The sequence below is a fragment of the Engraulis encrasicolus genome, chromosome 16 (genome assembly GCF_034702125.1).
Source record: "Engraulis encrasicolus isolate BLACKSEA-1 chromosome 16, IST_EnEncr_1.0, whole genome shotgun sequence".
Lineage (NCBI taxonomy): Eukaryota > Metazoa > Chordata > Actinopteri > Clupeiformes > Engraulidae > Engraulis > Engraulis encrasicolus.
In genome coordinates, this window is record NC_085872.1 from 25157207 (window position 1) to 25169206 (window position 12000).

General features: G+C 43.0%; 2 protein-coding genes across 3 annotated transcripts in view; one reads left to right on the forward strand and one right to left on the reverse strand.

Annotated features, from left to right (window-relative positions):
- Positions 1 to 978: 978 nt before the first annotated feature.
- On the reverse strand, positions 979 to 3495 carry nebl (nebulette). Its single transcript, XM_063219088.1, has 7 exons — positions 3228 to 3495; positions 2943 to 3037; positions 2741 to 2825; positions 2157 to 2264; positions 1891 to 2065; positions 1492 to 1607; positions 979 to 1318 (listed from the first exon to the last, which is right to left on the reverse strand). Exons 1-7 carry the CDS (start codon positions 3294 to 3296, stop codon positions 1142 to 1144), a joined length of 825 nt encoding a protein of 274 aa, XP_063075158.1. The 5' UTR covers positions 3297 to 3495; the 3' UTR covers positions 979 to 1141.
- A 1053-nt stretch (positions 3496 to 4548) lies between these two features.
- pip4k2ab (phosphatidylinositol-5-phosphate 4-kinase, type II, alpha b) overlaps positions 4549 to 12000 on the forward strand; it is a 29257-nt gene continuing 21805 nt past the window's right edge. For both annotated transcript variants that reach the window (XM_063219086.1, XM_063219087.1), the window contains exon 1: positions 4549 to 5300. In XM_063219086.1, the coding sequence (XP_063075156.1) occupies positions 5157 to 5300 (144 nt within the window). In that variant the 5' untranslated portion in view covers positions 4549 to 5156. The remainder of the gene's footprint in view (positions 5301 to 12000) is intronic.

Here is a 12000-nt window from a genome sequence, read left to right on the forward strand (position 1 = left end):
AACGAAAGAGTAGCTCAAGCAGAAGCACATTAAGGTCATGAAGTGGCCTAGATAGTTTCCAAACATTAACCCTATAATAATCCTGTGTAGGGGACAAAAGATCCAATTTGCCAAGCTACAGTCATACAACTTAAATGATTTAGAGATGATCTGCAAAGAAAAGTGGACAAAAAACATTTCTAATATATCCACAAACATTGTCATTAACTGAAAGAAACATCTGACCTCTGAATGAGAAAACAAGGGCTTTGCCACCAAGTATTTTGTCTTCTTTGACTAGAGGGGTCAAATACTTATTTTCCTCAATGGAATACAAATCAATTAAAATATATTCTTCAAAGTTATTTTCTGGATTTTCTTTTTGATATTCTGTCTCTCCATATTAGAATACATTTTATCATTAATATTATAGAATGATCATGTCTTTATTAGTGGGCAAACCAACAAAATCAGCAATGGATCAAATACTTATTCTCCTCACTGTATATTTCATGATGTCATGAACCTATACAATGACTTTAATGACAAAAATATGTCTTATATACACTCAATCGTGGTAAATCAACGGGAATTAAAAATGTATGTAATAACTATGGTAATTATTCCCTTTGTATCTTTAATTCTGAGTGACTCAGCCTCTCTGTGATGATCTTATACCTGGACACTCATATTGTCCATCAGTACAATTCATTTTGAAATGTTCTTCTTTGTTGTTTTATCTTATTTGGATGTTTACTAAATTTCACTGATCCCCGTCCCAACTTATTTGAGACGTGTTGCATTTATCAAATTAGAAATGAGTACATATGCCCCCCAAAACAATAATTTTTCTCTGTTTTAACACTTTATTTGTTGTCTTTTCACTATTCCCCATCTAATGAATGGATTGAATGTTTTGAAAATGATAGCATTTTGATTTTACTCACAGTTTACCAAACGTCCCAACTTCACCGGAGTTGGGGTTTGTAGAAGAAGGACATGATGCAACTACCAAGTATTACACTTAAAATATCTGAAAGGTTCACAAAAGCCTCGGAACCATAGGCTGACAATAAATGGTAATGGGTACATCACAATATATCCCTGTATATCAACAGGCCCCTGTACATTTGTAATATACAAGCAACGGCAGGCATAGTCTTTACCGTATGCCCTCTACGTAGTTTGCTGGCAGCATGCCAGAGCGACCAGTTCTCTGCACAGTCCCGTACATCCAGCCATCGTCAATGGGCTGTGCATACTGAATGATGTCACCGTCACGAAATGAAACTTCATCAGTGTCTTGTGCAGTGTAGTCATACAAAGCTCTGTACACACTCTGAGACAGAGGAAAAAAAATAATAAAAGGATAGCGAAATATACATGATCAAAATTCAAGTATTTCTGAATAATGAATAAATTAAATTAGATGATAAATTAATTAAACAGACATTTGTTAACAATTAATAATCATCATCAGTAACACACTAAAATGTGTAATAAATGGCTTACCATTACAGGGTAGGCTCTGTGCTGCTTTGACCGAAGGGAATGCATGCTTGTCTGATGCATATAGCTGTGACTCTGTGAACGTCCACTTGAGTAATAAGCACCAGGCAGGACAGGCGCTGAAAGGTCATCAGAAGGGCAGAAATGCAATTTATGTTATGTTCCTTGAGTTATTGTTGATCTTTTGTTGCGTTTTGTTGGAAAAAATCACCATTACATATCAGTTTGAACCACTCTTTGTAATGACACTAGCCTTCGTTTGAACTCTGTGGGGATATATGCACAGCTGTACATTCTATCACTAAAGCACCACCAAGGTCATTAGGTCAAGCTCTGGGAAATGCTATTTAAAGATACAATACAATGCAGATAATGCATGAAAGACCTGTTCATCTGACATACCTACAATGATGCCTGGCTTTCGGTCCATCTCCGTTATGTATTGATCCAGACCTCTGGGTGACGTGCTTCCAGCCTGTTTGTTTTGTCTCATGGGTGATCGAACCAGGTAATGTCCATACGTCCCTGGAGAGAGCCCTTGCAGTCCGGAGAGTTCATAGTCCCTGTGATATTTCGCCTGCAAGAAAAGTAATGTGAAAGCCATGAATTATATATTCTCAGCATGGAGTCTATATTCTCACAGCCCATGGTATGAAACTTCTCCATACATTGCTTATCTGTTCCTGGGCTCTTCTCAGCCTTTGAAGCTCAGGTGTGTCCAAAACAAAACTGAATCCCCGCCCCTTGCTCTCCTCAAAATCCTTTCTGTATTTGACCTGTGTGAAAGGAAAAAAAGATCACTCGCCTGTTACACATTTTGTAGGGGGTTGGAAACTAAAATGCTTCCGATCTGAGGACAAAAGCAGGGCAAATTCCATCACTCATTTGTTTTGGTTGCATTGTCTGGTCTATTTGGATGGACAGTGAGACCCCTGTAATACAGGCCTGGCACTGCCACCCAGGCAGACAGGTGGACAAGCCAGGGGGGGATCTTAGAGCACTGCAGAGATGGCAGCTGCCCGACCCATCTCCTGCTGAACCCAAAGTGTCACTGATGGCACTAGTACACACACAGACTGAGAAGTCAAAATCGAAATTCTCCAACAGATTTTTGTGTAATCTTACAGCTAAATACATATACAAATACATTTGAAACACCTTTTAAAAATAACAAATGCCACAAGGAAAATCCCATGCACACACCTCAGTGCAGGCTTTGCAACAACTATCAGGGATCACGCCGGTATCTCACCTGGCTCTGGAGCTCACTCTGTTGCCTCAGGCGCAGGTTTTCTGGGGTGTCGGCCACGATGGTGAACGTCTGTTTAGGGTAGTGCCTGCGGAGGGCATTATCACGGCCGATTAAATAGCATTGATCAAGCATGTCTGTGTGATGAGTAGGCTATAGACTATATACTAAAACAAATAAATAATAAGCCGTTTAGGCTACTTACGAATTGCAATAGGGCTTCTTCTCGTAGCCTTTATAGTTATTCATGTTGAGAGGCATTCTGCACACTTCGCAGTGGAAGCATCCTCTGTGCCAATACTGTGAAATAAAAGAGATTTAAAAAATTAGTTTGAAAAAAAGTGTGCAGGCCTATAGCTCGTATAATTTACAGTTGACATCATGCCATGTTTATTAATAGATTCGCATGACCATCGTTGCACAAGGGCAAAGATGTATAATAACAATGTTATTGAGTGATGTCCAAGGAAGAACACGACAGACCGCCTACCTTATCTAGGCAATTTATTTTTTCAGTCGCGTAGACAACTTTGCCACAACGCGCGCAGGATGGATTCATTTTTAATTACGCACGCAGAGCGCAGAAATTTGTTATCCAAGTCCACAAACAAGTCTTGACTTGAATATTCAATTAAACCTTATGGATATGATATATCCCGTCCGCACAGTGTCCAAAACAGTGAAATATGAGCAGAGACACAAAGTGCGCAAAAGCGCGCGCCTCATTCGGTCCAGCCCGTGGTGGCTTGCCAGCCTGTGTGCTGGCACGGTGGCACAACATGGAATCAGCGTGATGAAGACTGATATGGTGCCAAGACAAACCCATACACACAGTGTAGCCTGAACCAGCCAATGAAACGCAAAATCATGTCTTAATACGGATGCAAGCCTAAATTGTTTGGGGGCGTTAACCAGTAGAGTTTCATTTCCCCCATCTTCCTAGGAATTGTTTTATCCTGGTCTCATTGTTGCAGACAATTCATGCTCCTGTCTCCTGCAGGCAAACTGGTGGCCCTTAGACCATACATTTTTCACTTTTACTTGGTGTCCAAATTAATTTATAGCCTAGGTGCGACTATAGTGTAGCCTAATCGTAGATTACGCCTATGCTTGTCCGTTTATGAAGAATGAACGCATAGGCCTATCCTAAACCACCTGTGAGGAGCTTTTAGTCCATAACTCGTTGTTTGATTTTATGCTAAGAGACATCTTATTAGACAATAATATGAATATGCACAGTTCAGGTTAGAAAAACGTTTTCATTGACTGCTCATATAAACTGAAAGTGTTTGATTAACGGGGAGTGGGAGCAGGCAGCCCAGAGTTTTCATGTCTCGTACGCGCTTCTCTTTATTTTAAGATTAAAGTCGCAGACGTCTTCATTCGTGTAGCCTAGCAGCATACACAATCATTTGGTAGTATGTTTAACAACCATTATTGCTCCATTTTCCACAATTTACAATAGGCTGCATTTTATTTTCTAAGTGGCTGGATTTGACCGGCACCGTGTTTTATTAAACAAATTGAATGAGTTCTCACTTTATTTACCCTACCGTCTGTGTGATTTAGATGAATGTTGTGACGTAACCCATAAAATCGATATGTCAACGTGCGGACTCGGAGCAAGAGCGGTCTTTTCCAGCTGCAGCATCCATCCTGTATTCGGACCAGTTCAAAGGGATTGAATGACAGTACGCTCACGGCTTTCCAGTGAAGCGGTTTGAGGAACAAAGTATCCGAGTCTCTAATTATGGTAATAGTAAGCGACAACGTGTTTGTAGACCTAAAGGCAAAGACCCCCTGTCATCTGACGGAGTAACCGGTCGTCGTGCAGTGTAGTGAAATAAGCGCAGTTACCACCGTAAAGGTGATACATTTTTTTCTAGTTCTTGCTTGGTTGTCTATCTGACTGTCGTTTGTGAGACGTGTACATCCTTTGCAGAATGCCTTTGTTTTCTGTTCCCTCACGCACTGCTTATTTGATACTGCAGTGATACCCATTCTGCTTGCCGAAATCAATTTCAGAAGATGGGACGAAGATGTGCTAGCTGCATAGATTGCTAACGAACGATAACCTTCAAGCTGGCGTCAATGACGGCTTATATTGTCATACGTTAGCTAATATACATTATTCTATTATTTTGTATTTCATAACGCGAAAGGCATTGCGGCCAGCCATTCAAGTGGGACACTTTTAAGTCACCTGCATTTGGATATGCGTCTACACATTTGAAGAGGAATGCATGGACCTGAAGAAATAAAGCACGGGGCGACATATCACGCATTATATAGGACTCTTTATTTGATGTATTGCAACCTGGAGTGTCACAGTTAGCCAACATAGCTAACATTAATTCACAAGATTCATCAAAATTCTGCAGTAAATTCGTTCTTCAACAATTCAACAGCTGAACCAAACATGGCTTCTGCTGCCAGCAACCTCGCCGCTGCAATTGCCAGTAAAACTAAGACGAAGAAGAAACATTTCGTGGCTCAGAAAGTGAAATTATTTCGCGCCAGTGACCCACTCCTCAGCGTGCTAATGTGGGGTGTCAACCATTCGGTGAGTACGCCTCAAGTTCTCTTCTTGTTGCTCACTCTATGCCTTATCTATCTATCACTATCATAACAGGTTACCCCGTCATACCTTATTGATTACACAGAATATGGGTCGTAGTATCTACTGTCACTGGTCGTGGTAGAGGCAGTTGGGTTTGACCTCAGGAATGGGACCTGTTGTGATGCTCAGTGGAGGACATACTTGATTTAAATTGGTAACGTTATTGCCGTTCATATATCAACGTCAAAATATTTGGGGTACGATCATTGTCCTTTCGGATGTTGATACTAGAACCCTCTGAGTAAATTGTATCCATTGTGCAGCCAGTTGTTTCACTGTCGCCTCACTGATTAGACAAGTGGCGACCCCGCCCCCCTAAATTGCACACTGAATGGGCTTCTGTGGCTTCGTGGTTATTACAGGATCAGCGGGATAGCTTTTTGAGGCATGCTAAAAGCCTTCACTACTTCCGATGCCTGTTCAACAGAAATGAGAGATTATCTGTTTCCCCTGGCAGCAGTTTGCACCCGCCACCGTGTATTAGTTGAACGACCAAATTATTTTCTTTTCTTATTTTTTGGTTTTTGTTTCATTATACAGCATGGTTGATGTGCCCCATGTCTTAATCCATGGAAGCAGGAGAGGTATTTTACACGATAGTCACTCCACTCCAGTGCAAGAGGTTAATCAAATGTACTGCTTTCCATTCCAGAAAATCAGTGCCTTTCCTTTCTGCACAAGTCATCAGTTATGCATGAGGAGGGCATAGGCCCACGTAGTCACCAAACACTGCTGGTGGTTTATTGCACCTGCCTGGTGTAGACTTCCCCAATTGTAGGCCTATACTGGGTCAGGCTAGTCAATCTCATTTATATTTCATGCAGTAGTACTTTTGTGCGGTATCAGGGACCGGCGGACCACTTCAAGACAAATATCAAGATGCAGTGCATTGAAGCATAGTAGAGAACACAACAAGCAGATAATATGTAACAGTATAGGCCACATACCACAGTTAATCATCACAATGGCAATGGGAGGCTCCCTGGTGGGCTCTCATGAAACCTGGAAATGGATCTAACCACATGTACAGCAGGCACAGATGCATTCAATCGTGACAAAAAAGTTGTCAATTTCTTAATCTCTTCTTTTGTATCGGCTTATGCTTTAATGGTAATCTTATTACACGCACACACACACACACACACACACACACACACACACACACACACACACACACACACACACACGCACACACACACACACACACACACACACACGCACCATTCAGTTCAGTTATATTGCATGAGGCTGGTGGTGTTTCCATTTTGTTGATTAGCACGGCCTAAAAGCCAACCCCTACGACTACACTTGATGGGAGGGCATTAGCCACATATCAGATAAGTATGATTTGATTTAATGAAATGTTCAACTAGCTCAAATTGCCTTCTTTTACAAGACATTGATTTTACCATGCGTCACTGTGCACCTCGTTATATGTAGTAGTCAGCTTTCAATCAAGTTTAGTCCTAGTAAGTGCAATGTTAATCATGGAGCAAGCACATAGTCTATGAGTGCGTCTTAATATGCGACCTTGCCTCCTCCACTTGCGCTTGTCTCCTCGTCCCACCTCCTGGCCCCTCCTCCATGGAGAAAGCGATAAAGTTTCCCAGCTGTCAGCCTAGCCACAACAACTTTTGAGGGACTGTTTTTCATTCACCATCCCAATTGCAAATGAGAAAAAGACTCTACAATTGAGCTTTTGCAAGATATTGAAATATAATGCTGTTGTCAGTGATGTCATCATGACGAGAAGCAAGTGGAGGAGGCAAGGTTGCATATTAAGATGCACTCTATGTGTACTACTACTAGATGCATGGCCAGAGAGAAGAAGCAGGGGAATGAGACAGCAATCTGATCTTTCTTTACAGCTGGTGATAGACTTTAGGCTTATTTTAGAGTAGACAATACTAACCAAAGTATTAGAATAGCGTACTTCTGGGGGCGCTGTGGTGCAGCGTGCTAAGCCCCCCACATTTGGGCTTACATTGCCCACCGGGACCCCGGTTTGAGTCCGGCTGGGGTCATTTCCCGGCCCTGCCCCATCTCTCTCTCCCAATCATTTCCTGTCTACTCTCACACTGTCCTGTAATAATAAAGACCAAAAAGCCAAAAGCCCCCCCACCCCAAAGAAAAGAATAGCGTACTTCTATTTTGGTCTAAACAGGTGTAGTGTGATCTGTGCATTGAATTGGTGCACCTGCTGTACGAGGTAAGTTAAGAGACAGATGGACCTAATCGGCCATTTGTGCTTCCCAACATACAAAATCCAACCAATTGCAATCGCATAGTAACCACATATTGATTTCGAAGTGAGAGTGCTTTTTAGACCAGTGGTCTTTGCACCAGCGCAAATCCATCAGCCACCAATGTGTAGAGGCCGAGCCCATTCATTACTGTTTGTAAATAAGTGACGCGAAACGCTGCCGAGAAGAGAAGGGCCTCCAGCATTGATCAACCCGGTCAGCCAATACGGTGCGGTCAGCCTGTGGCCCCATTGGTGGCAAGACCAGAAAGGCCCATCGTCAGCACACTGCCCAGGGTCAAGGTACGTCCTTGACTGGTCCACGCACCCTCCACAGTGGCCCCTGTACACGGTCAAGAGTGCAGACTCTATCCTATGCGACACTGACTTTCACTGATGCTGCAAATATGGAGCAAGCATGATGCATTAGAGTCTGGGAGCGGTGCTCTCTCCGGAACGCTGTGTTAATATGCATGATGCTATTTGATCAAAAGCCCCCCTGTCACATGCAAGTAGACCAGTGTGGCTGTGAATTGCAGTATGTGCAATTTCAATAGAGTGCCAGAGACATGGGCGTTCACAAAAAAGGCTTGTGCTTCTCGTTGTGCAACATGATTATGTGCATTTTAATATGAGTAAAAGCTGTAATGTATTGCTTCCATGATTTGTAACATCGTACCTTTTTTCCCTTTGTTAGTAGAACTCTGTACAAAAAAAACAACAGCTGTTCATTACCATTTGTTATGCTTTTGTAATTACATTACTGCACGCACTAAAACAGAATGGAGTCTAATTGCAAGTACTTAAATCAAGACTTGTTGACGTTTGAAAGAAAAAACTCTGCGAACTCCACTATGCCTTCCTGTCAGCAGTTTGTGCCTTTGCCTTTTGGAGTTTTAAGCGCCACTAAAACTATCCATGCATCACTCAGTTTCTCTGCAGTGCCTCTTTCTTGTTTTCTTTTTTTCCATTTCAGTATTGCATAAATATTGTATTCGCAATATGCACCTGCACTACATGGTTTTATCACTGTACAACTGTATCACCATCTCATCAACACATTCCCAGGACACCTAAGTGTTTTATTGATTGTCCTCCATCCCTAGCCTAAGGACATGGCCTGTTGAGTTTGGGTTTCCTTTGGGTGGATTAAATCACTGTTCGCAAAAAGAAGATATTTTTTTCAGCCCCCTCCAGCCCCCCAGCCCCGTCAGATTGATTGTGGACTGCCGGCTTTGGCAGTGCTCCCCAGTGGGCTCGCCGCTCCTTTTAGACCGGTTGGAGGGGATTAGTGCGCAGTGTGCGCGGCGAGGGCCGGCTGAGTCATCTTCCCTTCTTTTCCAGCATGGAGAGGGTGAGGAGGTTCACTTCACTTCCACCCTCCACGGAGCCTGCGCTGTGCTAATTAACCATATGGCTGCAGAATATTGTTTTTCAACTATCACATTCACTTCTTTCTGTAATAGCCGCAGCAGTGATAGCGTGTGGTGGAGTGGAGGTGCTGGCAGTGGCATTGTCAGCTGGAAAGTTTTCATGGTGCTTGCCAGGGTGCAGCTGGATGTTCCCAGACAGCAAGGCAGAGTGTTTTGAAGGGCCCGACTCCCTGACTCAGCCTAGGCTGCTGCTGCTGGCTGTGCTGCTCCAACAGTGGCGCGGCTGGAAGCCTTGTCAACACCAGCGGGCTCTGACCTGATTGTTGTTCAGCCTACCTATGCTAACTGTGAAGCAAAGTGTAAGGACAGGACGCATACAGTAACAGCATCATTTAAGGTCGCTGTACGTGCAATGCATAGTGCTAGTTTCCCTTTTCTACCCCTGTTCCGGGCTGTTATTGGGTCAATTTCAAACTGGCCTGTTAAAAATATGAGATTTTGAAACCAAACAAATAGCCGCCTTTTACAAATAGGTTCCCCCCCCCACCTCATCAAATCATGTACTAAAGCATACTGTTTTCATTTCATTTCATTTATTGTTTATTTAGCAGGGACAGTGCACGATATACAATTGAGTCAGATTATAGCCACACAGGTTTTTGGAGCGGAGTTTTACAAAAAAGACCATGTTATTTCTTGTTGGATTGTTTGATGATTTGCCAGATATTTTATCCTTTTATGTTTTACGTTAGAACATGAGGCAGTAGAATTACAATATGTTGAATTGACTAGGTTATCACCTGGGGATAACTGAGCTGAAAATATAGTACGCAGGCAGCAGATTCAGATGCTTCGGAAAAAGCTGTGGGTTGGTTGGCAGGAATTCAGGAAGCACTAGGCTGGGACAGCACAGGACTAGTGCACCTGACATCTTGGCAACAACACTGATAGAGTGGCTAAAGTGTCAGCAGAGCTTTCCTTTTGTGCTTCCCAGATAGAGTACAGCTTTTGTGAGTCGAGTAGGCTTCTGCATCCCACCAAAAAAGGAACTGGGCTTTTCAATTGGCCAGTGTTGGGCCCAGACAGCTCCTCCTGTAGACAATGGAAAAACCTGTTGAAGCACACAACAGTTTCTCTCTTGCAAGTAGCTGTGTGCTGTAGCATGACACTGGAGGCTCACAAGACTCAATATAACCTCAAACGGCATTGTATAGTGTTGGCTAACTAATACCATACATCCCCCCTTTCTGAGAACAAATCTTTCAATTTGTTAAAAAAACCAACCAACCAACCAACCAACCCCCCACAGAAATGCCTATGTGTGGCAGTAGTACATGGCTGCATGTGGCGGGCATCAGTGTTGAGATTTCCTTCTGTTTGTTTTGACGACACGCGTAGCCCGTGGGAGACAGCGCGGCAGGCTGATCCATATGGGCAGCAGGTGCAGAGGCACAGGCAGCTCAGCTCGCCCTGCTCAGCTCACCACCACTGATGGCTGCTGAGGATGCCACCCTGCTCAGATGGTGGCACACTGCGTACAGTTTGTGTCTGTGTGTGTGTCTGTGTGTGTGTCTGTGTGTCTTTTCAGCCTGCCTCCTTCGTGTCTTCGATGGCTTTATTCGAACCACATTGTCTGTGTGTGTGTGTGTGTGTGTGTGTGTGTGTGTGTGTGTGTGTGTGTGTGTGTGTGTGTGGTTACATAACTCTGGTTTTGCCATGAAAAAGAAGTAGCACATGACCATTAATCAAGCCATGCAGAAAACATGCAACCAGCATTTGACTTCGTGCACTGACTCACTAGGGTGAAGATGATGTAGACCCACCTGATGCATGGGATGCATGAAAAAAAAAACATTTAATTCATATTGATATGTGCCGGCACAGGCAAAGATTATGTATGGGGCGTCATCATGCATGGAGGTAAAAGAATACAGTGCTTATAATGGAGACTGATTTGAAAGGCAGCTATTCCTATGACATGAAGTAGGGCTGCACAATTAATCGAAAATAATCGAAAATCGTGATATCGAAGTCGTGATTTTAATCGTGGCAATAGTGACCTACCTTTGAGAGCGTCCTTGAAGCCAGAACATACTGACAGGCTGGTGTTTCTGCCCAGTAATCTGTCCACCTACGTGTAAGTTTTATGCTATTGCCTTTACATACCGGTAATTATTACAATTCATTTTATTTTGCTCATCCCGTATATAATTCATTCTTGGTTATATTTCATCTTGTTATAATTTTCAAAAAAAATCTGCAAAAAAATCAATAATCGTGATTAATAATCGCGATGACGATTTTGACCAAAGTAATCGTGATAATGATTTTTTTTTTTCCATAATCGTGCAGCCCTAACATGAAGTGCTGCTGACTCATTTCATTTGGTCTGTCTGCATTGATTACATAAATGTCGTCCACGAGGCGGAATATGAAAATGTTTTGTGGTAATGAAGAGGTCCCTGTGCGGTAGAGAGGAGCAGCGAGAGAAAAGGTTGACCCTGGATTGTTCTCTTCTGTCTCAGCCTAAGCAGCTGCGGCTTGAAAACTGCTCCCTGTGGGCTATGGAGTGTTTGTGCGTCTGTGTGTGCGTGTTTGTGTGTGTTTGTGTGCGTGTGTTTGTGTGCGTGTGCATGTGTGTGCGTGTGCGTGCGTGTGCGTGTGCGTGTGTGTGTTTGTGTGTGCGTGTTTGTGTGTGAGTCCAGCTCGCCTCTCCTCTGTGACATAATCAGAGATGGCAGGCCCTGCTTTAGACAGCCAGAAGGAGGTGGGGCCATAGGTTCTGATTCATCCTCTCATGCAGTAATGGCCAGCTAACACAGTTGTAGCACAGCTATCACAATGGGACTTCAGCTAACCCAGTTCTAGCGCAGATATCCTAATGTCACTTCAGATAATGTCATGAGAAATGTGTGAAACTTGAAACAGTTTCATTTTGAGGCAAGTGGGAAGTGGCATTGCTTATTGGATTATTTTTCCAAGCAGTTTTATTTATTATATAAATGACAATGTGTTAATACACTGACCC